At 58.4% G+C, this 16,125-nt stretch overlaps 1 protein-coding gene across 3 annotated transcripts; it reads left to right on the top strand.

The window, feature by feature from the left end:
* The first annotated feature begins 2,797 nt into the window (after positions 1–2,797).
* Positions 2,798–7,444, top strand: PRDM8 (PR/SET domain 8). 3 transcript variants are annotated; one of them, XM_054172757.1, is made up of 5 exons: positions 2,798–2,907; positions 3,035–3,250; positions 4,869–5,089; positions 5,399–5,630; positions 5,847–7,444. In XM_054172757.1, the coding sequence occupies exons 3-5, from the start codon at positions 4,871–4,873 to the stop codon at positions 7,259–7,261; spliced, it is 1,866 nt and encodes a 621-aa protein (XP_054028732.1). In that variant the 5' UTR covers positions 2,798–2,907; positions 3,035–3,250; positions 4,869–4,870; the 3' UTR covers positions 7,262–7,444. The 3 variants fall into 3 exon arrangements, with proteins under 3 accessions (XP_054028732.1, XP_054028729.1, XP_054028730.1); XM_054172754.1 differs by lacking the exon at positions 3,035–3,250 and having other exon boundaries at positions 2,826–2,907; XM_054172755.1 differs by lacking the exon at positions 2,798–2,907 and having other exon boundaries at positions 2,939–3,250.
* Positions 7,445–16,125: the final 8,681 nt, after the last annotated feature.

Below are 16,125 nucleotides of genomic sequence, written 5' to 3'. Positions count from 1 at the left end.
GTGGGGCCAAGGTGTCCCAGAAGGATCCCATGCCTGTTTGGAAAGATTATTGGTAGGAGAAGTACTGCTCCTCCATGCTGCTCTTTGTCTGGGGTGTGATGGTGATGCCCAGTGATGGTGACACCCCAGTGCAGGACCTCCCAAGGAAAGGAGCCATCCCTGAGCCTGGTGACAGTGAAATGCAGAGCCTAATTCGTCATTCAGATGCAGCCCGGTTTATTTCCACTACTGAGGCCTAGCTGCCGTGTTTGTCTCAGGGGAAGGGAACCGTTCTGCCTGCATTTCTTCAGGCACCAGAAAAGCTTGTGGCTCCGTGTTCCTAGTCCCTTTTGAATTCCACCTTGTGTGTTCAGCCAAGACCACAGACCAGCCCTGCTGCTGACAGCAGCACGCAGAGAGGGCAGCAAGACAGCTTTGTCCCTTGCAGTCCCCAGCACCACCAGAATGATCCTAGCTGGTCTCGTGCCCTCCTGGGATCTTGGTTATTTCCTCAGTGATTCTATTTCACGGGTGACTTTATGGCAGAATCACCTGTGAGTTGACTCTTGGCTCTGTGTGTGTCTCCTCAGAGGATTAAGTACACATCCATAGGCCAGGTGTGTCTCACAGCTTTGAGGCAGTGTTTCCCAAGGGACACAGGAGTGTTTCTGGGCACAGGCTGTGCACCCTCACCTTCCCTTCTTATCTTCCTGGGTGAAATCTGGGGAGGAAAAAGAAGGTTCCTCCAGCACAGATGGGAGGGTGCCCTGACATTCCCAGAGCAACAGATCCTCCATCCTTTGCTGCCATCCCCGTGGCAACTCATCATGGGCAGAAAGCTGGCACTTCCCCTGGGACGTTAAGCAACGTCGCTGCCTGAGTGTCACCCTCCCCTCCCCGCCGGCCCCTTGACCCCCGCAGCTCCCCTGTCTCCCCACTGGTCTCCCGGCCGGCGAGCTGCAGAGCCTGGATCCCCCACCCTGGGGCTGGGTGGCCATGCCCCTCGCGGGGCTCGGGCTGGCCTTCCCGGCTTTCTCCGAGCTCAAGTCACAGTCCTGTCCCGGCCACTCCCGGGACTCCCCTTCTAGGAATCCAGTGCTGGCAGGAGCGGCCGTACCGGTGCTGGGGGGAGGGGGCGGCGGGGGCGGGGGGCAGCGCAGGGTGCCGGGGGCCAGGGCTCCTATTTTAAGGGGCTGGAGGCGGCGGAGAGGCAATGGGAGCTCCTCAACCCGGACTGCCCATGGCTCTCCGCGGGAGTTTTTCTGGAAGAATAAAGGTCCGAAAGTTGCCCGCGGGTACCGAGGTTTCTGTGCGGGCTTGTACCGGGTGACGGCAGCGTTCGCAGGGTCCGCAGCGGGAATGGAGCCACATCGGGCCCGGTCTCTCTTTCCTTGTTTCCCCCGCAAAATCCCGTTGCTGCTTCACGGTGAGGCCAGGGGAACGGCCGTCTCCCGAAGCCGCGGGTTGGATGCTGACCGCTTTTTACGGCGAAGTCCCCGCCGCCGCGGAGAAGGGCACCGGCTCCTCCGGGCGCCGGGGCGGTTTGGGTCTGCTGCGGCGCTCCCGGTCCCGGCACTTCGAAGCGTAAAGTTAAAAGGAGAGAGTCTGCGGACATCGGTGCCGTTCTGCGGGGCTGAGAGACGCCGCGCAGGGGATTCACTTTTGTGGGCGCATCCGAGGCTGAAGAAAGGCTCAGAAATGCCATCGCGGTCCTCTCTAGCGCCGGGGAATTTCGGCAGCAGAGATGATGCTGAAGCAATTTCGAGATAGTTTATGCGCCGTGATGTCCCTCAAAATTCTCGCGAATAAAAATAACACGTAGGTTTTCTTCCCCCCTCCTCCCCCCCCTATTAATGACAGTCATTCGAACAATTTATATCACACAGCCAGAGCTGCAGCATTAAAAAAAAATAGAGAGAGAGGGCAAAAAAATAAAATTGAAAAAAAACCCACACACACACACAAACAACTAACCAAACCCCAAACCCTTTGAAGCAAGAATTGAGATCCACAGTTTTACAGACTTCCATATTTTAATGTTACGACAATCTCCATTTTAGGAGACGCTGTGCTTTGTCGAATTAATAAGATAAATGTTGAAAGCATATTATAGGCAGCCTTTAATCCTAATGCAAGGAAAATCGTAATTATGTAGAGGATAAGTGAATTTGAAAGCCAAACATCAGCCCACTCTCTGATTGCAAACAACGCTCCTTTCGCCTCTGGAAAACGCTTCGTCTCTTCTTTTGTTTATTTTAGGGGGGGTTAAATTCTATTTTTAATTTTTTTTTTAATCTGTTTTGTGTCTGCAATGACGGCCACGGGGGAGGAATGGCAAAGGCTTTCCCGTGCCGTAAACCCCTTCTTTTGGCACAGAGCATCTGCGGACGCTTTCTTTCACCGAGCCCGCCTGCGCGCCGGTCAGTGCCGGTCCCCGGGGGTGAAGGCCCGGGCGCAGTCCGTGGCGGGCGGGGGACCCTGGAGACCGCTCCACCGTCGAGGCTCCCCGCTGGAACACCAGCTTTGGGAGTGCTCCGGCCGGAGCACCGGGGCTGACAGCTCCCGATGCCCGGTCGCACGTCGGGCCTCCGTCGGGCGCTTCCCCACCTCGTCCAGGTCCGCGGTGCGCGGCGGGCACTCATTACCGCTCCTCAGGAGCACCCCGCCCGCCTGCATCCCGGGAAGGAGGGATTTCCTCAGCGGGCCGGAGCACTCCCCCCAGCCCGGCAGGTGAGAGGGCAGAACGGGGAAACGACCGCTGGGATTCCGGCGCCGGGTGGAGCGGTCGTCGGGCCCCTCGGCTCCCCACCCAGCACCCCCTGCCAGGTGGCACCAAAGCCACACGCTGCCACAGCAAGGGGTCGGTGGGGGGGATGCGTCTTGGCCTCCTCCCCTCGCCCCGCAGGTGCCCGGTGGCTCCGGGGCCAGGTAAGAGGCAGGCGGGCAAGCAGAGAGCGGGCAGCCCCCGAAGGGGTTAAAGGGAGGGGACGTGGGCTGTCACGCGTCATTGGGCAGATTATGTGCAGCAAACAAAAAGTGTGTGTCTGTGTGCCAGTCACTCACTGCATCGGGTCCATCTGCACCGCTCGCCTCCTCGGCCGCCTCTCCTCCTCGCCCGCCCGCTATCCGCAGCCGCCGCCCGCGCCCGGCCCCCGGCCCGCCGCCTCCCCGGCCATGGAGCGGCTTTGATACAATAGCGCCGGGGGCAGCGGAGACAGGAGCCCAGCTTTGTGCCACTTGTCGGGCAAGGATTATATTCCCACTCTCCCTGGTGAGTACCCGCGGAGAGGCCCCGCCATCTCCTGTCTCCGCCGCCGGGCCCAGCTCCGGGCCGGGGGGAGCCGAACCGCGCCGCGCCGGCGGGGTAGCCCCGGAGGAAGGAACAATGACGGGAGATAGCCATGCCGGGGGCCGGAGCGTGGCAGCCCTGTTCGGGATGCAGTGCCCGGCGGCTCCGACTCCCGGAGCGGCTGCGGGAGGGGCCCCGGCGCCGCCCGGTCCGGACAAAGGGCAGCCGGGGGGAGGCAGCTCCGCGGGGCAGGGAGGACCCGGGGAGACGGGGAGATGCGGGGCTGCGAGAAGCCGTGCGGGGTACAGCGAGGGCGGGGGGAAAGTTTGGCGGGGGGCGCTTGCTGCCGTTTGTTTCGTTTGGAGAAATAATCCCTTCGGAGAAGGGATGCGCTGGGCAGCACCGCAACGAGGAGGGCGGCGGGGAGGCAGCGAAAGCGCCCCGCTCCTCGGCTCCCGTTCCCTGGGGCAGCCGGTATCCCCCGTCGCCCACGCAGCCGCTGTCGAGGGCGAAGTTCCTGGAGTCTCCGAAGACTCGGTTGTCTCCGGAAAGCTGGGGGAAAGGCGGCTCGGCGGGGCCGAGCCCGGTACGAGCGGCTTCGAGTATAAACAGACGCACGGAGAGAAACGCACATCTATTGGCGAGCGAACCCCAAAGGAACGATTTCGATGCCAGATGGGATGGGGGGGAAGCAGCTTTACACTAATCGGGTCGGAAGGGGCAAGGGCACCCGCAGGCAGGCGCGCAGCTCCGGCCTCGGCACCGCGGGGCGCGGAGGGAGGCGCGGGCAGACCGGCGGTCGCCGTCCCGCTGCTCAGTGCCTGCTGCCCGCATCCTGCCCGCTGCCCAATGCCTGCTGCCCGCACCCTGCACCCTGCCCGCCTCTCCTCCGCCTGCATCCGTCCCCTGGATCAGCACGGGGGCCGAGGCTCACCCTCCGCCATAAATAAGCGTGTCGAGGTAAAAATAATTACCTCTGCTTGCTGCTTTTAATTAAAGTCTCGGAGGGAAAGTGCTGGATTATGGTAATGAGCAGACATACGTTCCCTCTTGTCGAGCGGAGCGGGAGGTGAACTGACATGCAATCAGTGACAATGACAAGCCACTTGAAACCCATTCGATCTGCTCCTCTGTCACAGCCCGGAGACCGGCCCGGCTGCGCTCTCGCAGGGGCCCTGGCGACGGAGCGGGGGGGACTGGCTGGGAGCCCCGCTCCTCGCCTCGATGGAGGCCCGGTTTTGTGTAGCTCTGTCCGTGGTCGGAGCCGCCGCTGGTTTTCCCCAGCTACCCCCGGAGCCGCTTCCGCCGCGCTCGCAACCGCGCTCTCCCATGAACAGTCCCCGTGGCGGCTTCCCCGCACCTCGCCGCCCGCTCCCGGAGCTCCTCGCCGTCTTTATTTTTTTCTCCAGAGTGGTGCAAGTGATCACCTGCCTCTTTTATTTTGTATTATCCTTTCCCCCCTCTATTAATTATTGTTATTATGAATATATATATATTTTTTTACATTTACTTTTGTTTTCCCTGGCGGGTCGCGGCTGTATCCACGCGGAGCCCTGCGGCGGGGCCCGCCGTGCTTAGCGTTCCCGATATCCGCCCGCAGGCATGGAGGACGCCGGCGTCCAGAGGGGAATCTGGGACGGGGACGCCAAGACGGTGCAGCAGTGCTTGACTGACATTTTCACCAGCGTTTACACCACCTGCGACATCCCGGAGAATGCCATTTTCGGCCCCTGCGTCCTGAGCCACACGTCCCTGTACGACAGCATTGCCTTCATCGCCCTCAAGTCCACCGACAAACGCACTGTCCCCTACATATTCCGGGTAAGAGCCGCTCGTCTGCGGGCCCGCCCCGCACCGGGAAGCCGGCCCGCGCCCCTCTTCCCGACGGCCGGTGCCCGAGCGCAGCCCCACCGGGCCGCCTACCGCTGGTATGCTTTTCCCCCGCTACCGAGATTCTTTTCCCCTGCCGCCGGGATGCTTTCCCTCGTTTCCCGGGATGCTTTTCCCTCACTGCCGGGATGCTCTCCCCCGTCGTCAGCGAGGGCAAAGCTCTTCCCCACCACCTGCCTGGCCCCATCCCGTCGTTTTGTCGGCCCGTCTGTGCGCGTTGCTATAAACGCGGTTTTCCAGGTGGACACATCGGCGGCCAACGGCTCGTCGGAGGGGCTGATGTGGCTGCGGCTGGTGCAGTCGGCACGGGAGCGGGAGGAGCAGAACCTGGAGGCCTACATCAAGAGCGGGCAGCTCTTCTACCGCTCCCTGCGCCGCATCGCCAAGGACGAGGAGCTGCTGGTGTGGTACGGAAAGGAGCTCACGGAGCTGCTGCTGCTGAGCCCAGCCCGGGCTCCCGCCCGCAGCAACGGTGGGTGTCCCGCGGCCCTGGGTGTGAGGGGGACGGCTGGTCGGGGCTGGTTGGGGGACACCCGCCGGGATGATGGGAGGGAGGCGGCCGGTGTCAGGATGCCCTATCCCCCTTACTCTTAATCTCCCCGTTGAATACCTGTCGCCGGGCTGCCGGCTGATGGTTCCCCCCTGTCTCTGTGTATCTCGTCCCCCCTATGCCCGTGCCCGGCTGCAGGCTCTCCGCCCTTTGCCTGTCCTGAGTGCAGCCAGCGCTTCCAGTTCGAGCTGCCCTTCGCTGCTCATCTCCGGTTCCGCTGCCCCAAGAGGCTGCACGGCCCCGACACAGGCCCAGCCGCCGAGGCTCCCGGCGGCAAGGACGGCGCAAGCAAGGAGCAGGAGGCTGGCAAGTACTGCAAGCCCGGCGGCCCGCTCCACCACCCCTTCACCGGGGCCGACGGCGGCAGCGCTGCCGCCAGCACCAAACCCTCCACGGACTTCCACAACCTGGCGCGGGAGCTTGAAAACTCCCGCGGCAGCCACGGCGGGTCCCCAGGGCGGCCGCCAGCCCCCGAGGGCGGCCCCGAGGCGACGGCCGGCAAGGCAAAGCGGCGGTACCCCGAGGAGGAGGAGCGGGGCCCCGGGGCGGCGGCACGGGGCCGCTTCCCGGCGGAGCGGCCGGGGCTGCCCTCGGCGCCCAAGGAGGAGCCGGTGTGCGCCCCGCAGCAGCAATACCGGGCGGCGGGCTCTTACTGCGGCCTGGAGGAGGGGGGCCGGCTCTTCGCACCACCCAGCCCGGAAACCGGCGAGGCCAAGCGCAGCGCCTTTGTGGAGGTGAAGAAGGCAGCCCGCGGCCCCGAGCCAGACGGGGGCGGACCCGAGGAGGGTCAGGAGCGTGCTTCTCCCGCAGCCCCGGGGACCGGCGGCGGGGACCCGGGGCTGTGTCCCCGAGGCGGGCCCGGGGGGCCGCTGGCCGCCCGCCTGGAGGGGGGCAGCCCAGCGCGGAGCAGCGCCTTCACCAGCGTACCGCAGCTGGGGGGGCCGGGCGGCGGGCCCGGCGGCGGGACGGAGGAGCGAAAAAGCGCCTTCTCCCAGCCCGCCCGCTCCTTCCCGCCCCACGTCCCACCACTAGTGCTGGGCCAGAAGCTGGGAGGGCTGGGCGAGCCCTGCCCCGACGGTGCCGCCGCCCCCGCCCGTCTCTACGCTGCCGAGGCGCTGGCCGTCAAGCTGCCGGGCGGCGGGGAGGCGGCCGGCGGCGGCGGTGGCGGAGGGGCGGCCGGCGGCGGTGGGGGGCTGCCCAAGCAGAGCCCTTTCCTCTACGCCACCGCCTTCTGGCCTAAGAGTTCGGCGGCCGCGGCTGTGGCAGCGGCGGCGGCGGGGCCACTGCAGCTGCAGCTGCCGTCGGCGCTGACGCTGCTGCCGCCGTCGTTCACCTCGCTGTGCCTGCCGGCGCAGAACTGGTGTGCCAAGTGCAACGCGTCCTTTCGCATGACCTCGGACCTGGTCTACCACATGCGCTCGCACCACAAGAAGGAATACGCGCTGGAGCCTCTGGTCAAGCGGCGACGCGAGGAGAAGCTCAAGTGCCCCATCTGCAACGAGTCCTTCCGCGAGCGTCACCACCTCTCCCGCCACATGACCTCGCACAACTAGCGGGGACCCCCTCCCCACCCCATCGCCCCGGGGATCCTCGCCCGGCCCCCCGCCGAGGGCAGCGCCCGCCCGCCGCTCGCTTTCCTTTCCGTTCGATGCACGCGTTTTCACTTTCCGGGGAGGGCGGGGAGGGCAGCGGGGCAAGAGGAGGAGAAGATGAATAAGAAAAGAAAAATAGTTAAAAGGGAGAAAAAAAAAAAAAAAAGGAAGAAAGAAAAATAATAAAAGCACCGGGGAAAAAAAAAAAAAGGTGGGGGGAAAGAAGCAAATTACTTTAAAAATACATTTTTAAAAATGTCATATATTGCAACATATTGATGCATTTGTCATACGTTTCTACTTAAATTATTAAGCACTTATGGTTTAGATGTAATAATAATTATATGTCAGGGTAAATTTTTATTTTAGATATAAAGCTACAGGCGGGAGGAGCGCGGCGGGGCGGCGGGCCGGAGTCCTGCATGCACCGGGTGCTCTCCGCCCGGCCGGCTCCTGCCGCCTCCGGCCTTTTTCCTACAGAGTGTCACTTCGTGCCCGTGAAATGGAGTCTCGGTAGTTCCGTGTTACCTTTCCCTTTCCGTTTCGGATTTTTTTTCCCCCCTCCCCGCTCTGGAAAAGATTTATTAAACTTTATAGTTTATCTGGGTATGTTGGATGCTTTGACAATAAATGACTTTATTTTCTTCAAAGCACGTGGACCTTAATCGATGCCGGGGGACGGGCAGTGGGGAGCGGAGAGGCCCTTATGGCTGCAGGGCAGGAGTGGAGCCCCGGCCGGGCATTGGGACCGGGGTTGCTGGGAAGGGGAGAAACGACACCATGCCTCCTTCCCTTCTCTACTTCCTTCGGCATCTATTACATCTTTCCATTCGTTTGTTCATCATTGTTTTTACCCTGCGTTTTATTCGCCCTGTCTTTCTCCCTCTTTCTTTCACCCTCTGTCTTTCCTTTCGGCTTCCTTTCACGTTTTTCATTCGGTTGATTTATTTATTTTTGCCTTGCTGTCACTTGGTTTCCCTCTTTCCATCTCTTCCTCTCTTTCCTCTGTTTCACTTTCTTTTTCCCTTTTCCTTTTCCTTTTCCTTTTCCTTTTCCTTTTCCTTTTCCTTTTCCTTTTCCTTTTCCTTTCTTTTTTTCCCCCTTCTCTTTCTTTTTCCCCTTTTCTTTCCTTTTTTTCTTTTATTTCATTTTTTTTCCCTTTCCCTTTCCCTTTCCCTTTCCCTTTTTTACCTTTTCCTTTCCAGCTCCTTTTGGGCTTTCTCTTTGTTCCCTGCCACCCCCCACCTCCCTGCCTCTGCCAGGAGCCATTATTGCCCCCCACCCTTGCTAGGGCTTTGCATGGCCCTCAGCTCACAGGGTTGGGGAACCTTCAGCCCTGACTGTGGGCAGAGCCCCTTGAGGGTTCATAAGGCCTGAGACAACAGAGTCAAGAGGAGCCCCTAGCCTGGGGATGTCCTGGGGCAGGTAGCACTTGGGGAGCCCACTGTGGGTCCACAGCCAGAGACACATGGTAATGAGGAAACCTCCCTGTACACAGGGGATGCAGCCTGGTCCTATGGGCACCACCTGCGGGGGGTACATTGTGTGTCAGACTTGTGAATTTTTGGGTGCAGGGGAGCACACTCGGGCTGGTGTAACCCCGGCAAGAAGTGAGCATTGAAAGGACAAGGCTGTAGGTGGCTTGGCAGGTCACCAGTGGGAAGAGCAGGAGGTATGCAAATCAGGAGTCCAATCAGAGCTTGGGAGTCCCACAGCTTTGTGTAAATGGGGTTGAGGGTACCACCAACATCTGCTGCTGTGTGTTTTGGGGTTTGCCATGCTACTTGGACCTGCTGTGAAGATTTTATAGCTCCGGGAGAGGTTGGCTGGAACTTCAGACAGGACACACTCAAAAAGCTCTGCATCCTTTGAGCCTTTTTATCTCTTCCTGAGAAGAGCCAAGGTCGATGACCAGCACTGGTCTTCCTGTATGTCAGAAGAACCCAGGTAGGTCCCTGGAACGAACCTGGCATCAAAGTCTGGAGGTATTTCCCCCCATACAGTACATTATCCATTCTGATAGCTCCCCTGCTCACATTCGCAGCCTCGGCTGGAATCACTGCCCCCAGCTTCCCGCTGACGCTTTTCACTCCATCAGCACTCTTGCCTTTGAAAGCCAAAATTCGCTTAGACCGCCTGAAAACCCCCAAACCACGCAAATGCTAAACCGTTCCCCCTCCCGGCTGCCAGTCACTGCAGCTGGGCACAGGCGTGGCTCCACCTCTCTGCAATCAATTGCGGGGGCGAACCCTCAAACACGCCCTGGGAGTTTCCCTTAAAAGCAGGAACAGCTTGAGGGGTTCCTTCTCTGGGAAGGGCGTCTGGGGGTCTTCTCGCAACCGCGCGGCTTTATCGGGAGCTTTGTCCGTGAGGAGGAGCGGGCGGCCGCGGGCTACGGGGGTTTGGGCGGGCGGCTCCTGTGCTGCCGGGGGCGGGCGGGCACCGCCATCTAGTGGGGCCGCCGCCGGGCCGATCGCGGCGGAGAGGTAGATGCTCGGCCGCCTGGCTCGGCTTGTCCCCGGGGGTGCGCGGGGCTTCAAGCTCCTCTCTCGGGGTAACTCCGGCGCTCTGTCAACCCCGCGACCTCTCTCGGGGCTCAGCGCACCCTTGGCGTCGGGGAGGCTTCTAGCGGAGTTGGAAGTGATGCTATCCCTGTCTCAGTGCCCTCACTCTGGATTTCAGTGTCTGGTGCTGCTGGAGAGCTGCAGATTCACCTCCTCTGGCTCCTTGACCTTCCCCACGAGTGAACTGTGCAGGTGCTGTCTCACAGCTGCAGATTTGGGGTATTTTTCACATTAATTCTAGACACTTTCTGGCCTGTTGCAGCCAAGTGCTGTGTGCTTCTGAAATGGGTTGGGGCCCTGCCTGGTGGCACTCTGCAGCACCCTGCTCTGCTGCTCTCTCGTTTTGCCCCATCTGTAGGCAGAGGGATAAGCTTCAGTGGTTTTCCCGTGGGGCCTTTCTGGGCTAAGGGCATCTGCCTGCATGCTCATCCCCTTAAAAACACCACCACAGCTCATATCTGGGGCAGCAGGCACCCTGCACTGTTACTGGTACACAAAGCTCACACTGTGGCTCTGTGTAAGTACCAAAAATGTACAGAACTTGTGGGCAGGAAATTAATCAAAGCTGTTAGATCTTATTTTGGCAAAATCTTGTATCAAGATCAGAATGGGTAAATAAAACCTCTCTGCACAGGGTAGAGGCTGGCCAGGATGCTGCACCAGGTGAATCATAGTGTTAGCAGATCCCCTACCAGCACTGCAGCTCATAAAAAGCAGCCTTGGGAGTGAGGAAGGGCAGCCTTCAGCTTTGGCCTGCCCTGGAGCTGCTTGCCTGCTTCCTGAAATACTTGAGGTAAGGATGCTCAGTCTGTGGCTCAGCTATGCTCAAAGTAATAATTACAATGAACACCAAAGTTGCTGCTGTTAGCAGGGTGCAGCAGGGAGGCTTGAACCCATGGTAGGTGCTGTTGGAAAGCAGAGGCGGGTTGCATTTATTCTACTGCGTTGGTGATGCATGGGCAAGACCGGGGGGGGGGGGGGGGTTATACAACAAGCAGCAGTCAGGTGGGCACAGGCAGCAGCCCCGCAGCTCACAAATTCCCAGGCCAAAGCCAAGAGCAGCTGCCTGCCTTGGGGCCTGACCCCATCCCACTGGAGCCAGTGAGAGCTTCACGTGGTGGCAGGTTCAGCTGTGGGTGAGCACCCATGCTGTGGGTCAGGGGTATCCGAACTCCCTAGCTCTGCAGGCACAGGCTGAACAGAGCTGCTTTTGCCCAGGTTTTTCTCTTTGAGGCTGGGCAGAGTTGCCTGAGTGAGGCTTTCACAGGGGCAGCTGCCTCCCATTTTCCTGGAGCACTCTCAGGGTGAGCCCACGGTGCAGTGCCTGCAGCGCTGTCCAAAAATCTCTGCTGGGTTTCCTGCTGGGTGTGAGGATGCAAACCAGCATGATAGGGGGGACGACAAAGGTCTGCTGCCCAGTCGGTGACATCATTTGCCGTGGTTGTTCCTGAGTAAGCTGGGCTCCTCTGCGAGATGTGTGTTGCAAGTTAACCTGTAACTGTTACAACTGGACAATCAGCGACTGAGAGTTCATTGTTATTATACCCAGCTCTTAAAAATCAGTTATTTGGCTGTGGGTATCTAAGAAAAGACTGAACTATTTTGGAAACAATACAAAGCTATACAGTATTTATTTTCTGCTTTGGAGCCAAAGCCAAGCCCTGCTGCTAAGGTCTTATTTGGAGAGGGCAAAGATCTTACCCACAGCACAGAAGGTGCTGATGGTGAGTTTAAACCAAATACATGTGAAGAGCAAAAATGCATGGGGGGAGTTTCTGTCAAATCTGGTGCTCTTCTCAAAATGCTGGAAACACCTGCCTTGCTTTTGATGTATTTTAAAGACAGGTTCATTTTCACTGGATACTACTCATTTTATATCTTTATGTATTTTCCGTTGTGCAGCTGGACATTGTGCCCAAAGTTCAAGCATTTACAAGTTGCTTTCTCTGCCCTGTCCTATGGGGAAGAGGAGGGTGGCTGTCAGTGGCCTTGGGGCACTGTGGGTAGGTTAACACGAAGCTCTCCCTGCCAGTGTGGGCACAGCCATCTGGGAGAGTGGCACTGCCCTTCTCCTTTGCCTCAGCATAGCCCTTGTCTGCGACAATGGCTTTGCTCACCCCAGGATGTGCTGCAGCCCTGGCCAGGGACAGGGTCTTGAGAGGCCTTGCTGATCTAAAAAGGCCTGGGGCACATACAGATGTGTACTGATGTGCAAATATACCCATGCTCCCAGCATAGTTTCCTCTTTGGTACCAGCTGCCTGTCAGAAACCGCTCAGCATTGCTCTGGGGAGGCTTGTGGGTTTGCTGCCTCTTAAGGGGGTCTTCACTGGTGTCTGGGGTGACTGTGTGTGTCCTGTGCTGATGGTCAGACTGTGTAAGTGCAGGAGAATTGCTCAAAGGGGCATGAGAAGGCTGTGGAGCATCTGGGGCCGGCCCATGCACAGTGCCTCTTGCTTTTGTTCAGCTGCACCATTTACACCCTGGTTGCTTTTATGCCCATGGGGAAGGGGTGAATGTCACCTGCCAGCACCTGAGCTCCCTGCAGCACCTGGGTTATCTTAATTAAATTAAGCTGGTTTCATGCATGTAATGACATCTTCTGCTTACAGAGCTGCTCCATCAGCCACGGCTTGCACCTTCCCCCAGGATTGGAGACACCACCCAGGAGGATGCAGAGTAACCTGGGGTGCAGCCAGCCACCTCCTACTGCAGATGAGTCTCATTCAGAGCACAAGTCCTTCTTGCAGAGCTTTTCTGCAAGCTCCTGGAGTGGTGTGGGGTGCATTTCCCCAGGGAGCTGCTAGCTCCAGGGCATCCCCTCATGAGCACAAGGAACACGGTGATGCTCCACAGTCCCCTGAGAGGCTAAATCCATCATGCTATTATTACTCTGCTACCACTGTGAAATAAGCCATGCTGTGAGTGAAAAAACAAGTGATGCTGAAAGCCTGGCATGCTTTCTCTGCTAAGCAGTCTGGCAGGGTGCTGCAGTAGCCTGGCATGGTTTGGATGCCAGAGGACACAGTCTCAGGCTGCATCAGGGGAGGTTCAGGCTAGGTGTTAGGAAAAAGTTCTATACAGAAAGAGTGATTGCACATTGGAATGGGCTGCCTGGGGAGGTGGTGGAGTCGCCATCACTGGAGGTGTTCAGGAGAAGACTTGATGGGGTGCTTGGTGCCATGGGTTAGTTGTTAGGAGGTGTTGGATTGGTTGATGGGTTGGATGCGATGATCTTGAAGGTCTCTTCCAACCTGGTTTATTCTATGTGTTCTGTGGATCCTTGTACTTGTAAACATACATCCTGGGTGAACTGCCTCTGGTTCCCGTTGACAGGGCTGGTGCAGCAGGTACAGCCAGGGCTCCAGCTTCACACACAAAGTGGATGAAAGAGTTTTGCCAGCTTGTTTTACATTTTCTCACGTTTTGCTTTGTGTATTTTGAAGGGGATTAAACCAGTGCCGGGCTGGTGTTTGGTCATGCCTGCCCTGGCAGAGCACGGGCCCTTGCCACACAGCAGATCAAGCAGAGCCCTTCTCTTTGAACAAGACATTTTGTACTTGAAACCAAACTTATCCTCTCTGTTTGCTGAAAGTTTTCTCTGTAACCAAGCCTTGAATAATTTAGGTAACATAACATCAGCATCAGGCTTCAGAAGCTGCTGGGGTGTGCTTAAGGGCTTCTATTGCCAAAGGCAATTACACTGGATTATTCCAGGAAATCAGCTATTATATCTATTTACTTATTTAGATTTCAGCCCCATTGCTCTCTCTTTTTTTTCTTCCTTTCTTTTTTTTACTGTATTACACTACCTTGACACTTGGACCATTTAATGCCTTGTGTTAATGAATAGATTCAAGTGAAAACAACCCAAGACAGTACAGTTCATGCCCAAAGCACCACTTGGGAGTTTTCTTTCTTAGAGTTTCATCGTGAAGATGAAAATGTACCTTAAGGAAAGCATTTTGCCCAGTGTGGCCAGTTGGGCTGCAGCCCCAATGGGGTCATGGCAGCCCCAGAGGAGGGTGACGGCATCCTGTAGATGGGCTGAAGGCCTCATCCCAGGTGGGACCTCATCTGTCAGGCAGGGTATCCATGTCCTGTCCCACAACAGGGAAAAGCAGAGTTTGAGGGACAAGATCCAAAAGGGCTTGGGCTGTCTCATGGTGTCCCCCAGAGAGGGATGTGAACATGCAACCTGGTGGAGTTGCCCCTGAGAGCAGGTCTGGAGGACTGTCCTGGAAAAGCCCACCCAACCAGTGTCAGCTTCATGGGATTTCCAATGACCTTGCCCCAGGGGAACTTGGGTTTTGAGGATTTCTTCATTGTTGGGGAAAACTTTGTCCAGAAGCATGTGTGAGCAGAGGATGCCTGGCAGCAACAGAATAGCTGTTGGAAACACTAGGGTCAGAATCTGTGAGGCTGGGCTTGATGGTGAACCTCCAGGCATGGCAGTGTTGGGTGGGCATTTCCCTCAGGACTTGCATGTTTCTCCTTCCTGCTCCTGGGCTGCTGCTCTGCCCGGTCATCTCCATGATAACTTCAAATGTTTTTATATTCACCTTAACTTACAGTGCCAGAAATGGTTTATGGTTTCCTCGACTTGGACCTAGGACAGAGATTTCCCAAGGGCTGATCCTGTGGCAGCTCCAGCCTTTAGAGCAAAATGGAAAAGGGAGGATTCTCCTCAAGCGATGTCGCTGTGCCTGCGTGCATGCCTTGGCTGTGCTGATACGTAAGGTCCAGTGCAAACCTTGTGGGAGAGCTTCATAACCCTTTCAGGTCTTTGTCTTGCTTATGGATCCGGGTTTAGAGTCAGCACGTGCACATAATTAAATCAACAAGATGAAATGGGCAAGTGGAAGTCTCAGATTTTACCAGGCCAACCACTGCAGCTGGAAGAAGTAAACAAGGCTTTGAGTGCCATGACCCCCCTTCAGGTATGTGTATCTATATATAGAGCTGTCTATATATACACGTTTATATATAAACGTGTGCATATATCTGTGTGTGTGTATATATATATATGTGCTGATAAATAGCTTGAAGGTGTGGTAACGTTGTTGTGAGATCATTTTTGCTCACACCAGACCATGCCAGGTGTCAGTCAGTCAGCTGGATACGGCCCCTGAAGTGCATGTCCCTTCCCTGCGCCTCTGACCTTCAGCTTCTTCCCAAGGCGAAGGTCACCCTCGGCGTGCCACCCGCCCTGCCTCCTTCCTGCGGAACCTGATCCCTGGGCGCACAGCCCGGCCAGAGCCGACCCTGCTGCGGGCCACAGAGGCTTTCCTGTGTAGGCTTTAGGGGGAAACAGGTTTGCAGGAGCAGTAGGGACACGGAGGTACAGAGCCTGGGCTGTGTACTGGGCAGGGCAAGATCAGCTGATAGTGGCTTCTGTGGAGGTGAGGTTTTCCCGATGGCGTTAGGAGATGTGCAGGGAGCCTCAAGCAGCTCTGGGAGCGGCAGAGGGCAGAACGTGCTCGGTGCTGTGCCGGGTGATGGATAGACTTCTCCCGGACCACGGTGCTGTGCGGCAGTTGTCTTTGTAACTGGCAAGAAGTACGGCTGCTGCTGCTGGAGGGGCATCGGCCACGTGCGGGGGTTACGGTGGCAGCGGCGGGGGGATGCGGGGTCGCCCCCTCCCTGCTCGGGAACCGCAGAGGATGTTGCGTGCAGAGAGCAGCCGGCGCTTCCCTGCTCGCCTCCAGATGCTGTCAGGGCGTTTATGGCGGTGGGAGCCCCCACTGACCCCCAGGGCTGCTCTCTGGAGCCGAGCACGGCCTGGCCACCCCGTGCAGGAGAGGAAGCAGCTTTCCCGCTCGGGGGGCTGCCTTCAGCCCCAAATCCGCTCCCATGCCCCCTGCCCGGGGCGGAGGCCAGGCTGGCTGTGCAGCTGCTGGCTGTCATCCCCTGCATCCCCGGCCTAGGGGGCTGCAACCCAATCCCTTCTCCTTCCCAAGGGTTCCGCCGGCCCCGCCGAGCCCTCGCCCGGCCGTGGTGAAGCCGCTGACAAGGTATTTCTCGGCGGTAACTCGAGCGCAGCCCAGCGCCTCTGTCTCGGCGGGGCGGACAAGTTAATTCCCCAGATTTATGCTCCCCCCGAGCCCCAGCATCTGCTGCGGGGGGCGGTGCGGGGGGTGCTCGGCGCTGCCGGGGCCGGGCACAGGTGCGGGGCCGCCGCCCGCTTATAAATACCCGGTGGCGGCGGGGAGGGGCGTCCCGGTCCCCCCCGTGCCCGGTCCCCCCCGCCGGGGCTCCGCGG

Source organism: Dryobates pubescens, chromosome 24 (assembly GCF_014839835.1).
Source record: "Dryobates pubescens isolate bDryPub1 chromosome 24, bDryPub1.pri, whole genome shotgun sequence".
Lineage (NCBI taxonomy): Eukaryota > Metazoa > Chordata > Aves > Piciformes > Picidae > Dryobates > Dryobates pubescens.
The sequence above is the reverse complement of the archived record's forward strand: the minus strand, read 5'-3'. Positions and strand labels throughout refer to the sequence as shown.

Bases quoted from the DNA above. Each gene is read 5' to 3' on its own strand.
- PRDM8 (XM_054172754.1), top strand. From the start codon at position 2,853: ATGCGTCTTGGCCTCCTCCCCTCGCCCCGCAGGTGCCCGGTGGCTCCG. The intron at 5,090-5,398 runs GTAAGAGCCGCT...GCGGTTTTCCAG, and splicing joins CTGTCCCCTACATATTCCGG to GTGGACACATCGGCGGCCAA. The intron at 5,631-5,846 runs GTGGGTGTCCCG...GCCCGGCTGCAG, and splicing joins GGCTCCCGCCCGCAGCAACG to GCTCTCCGCCCTTTGCCTGT.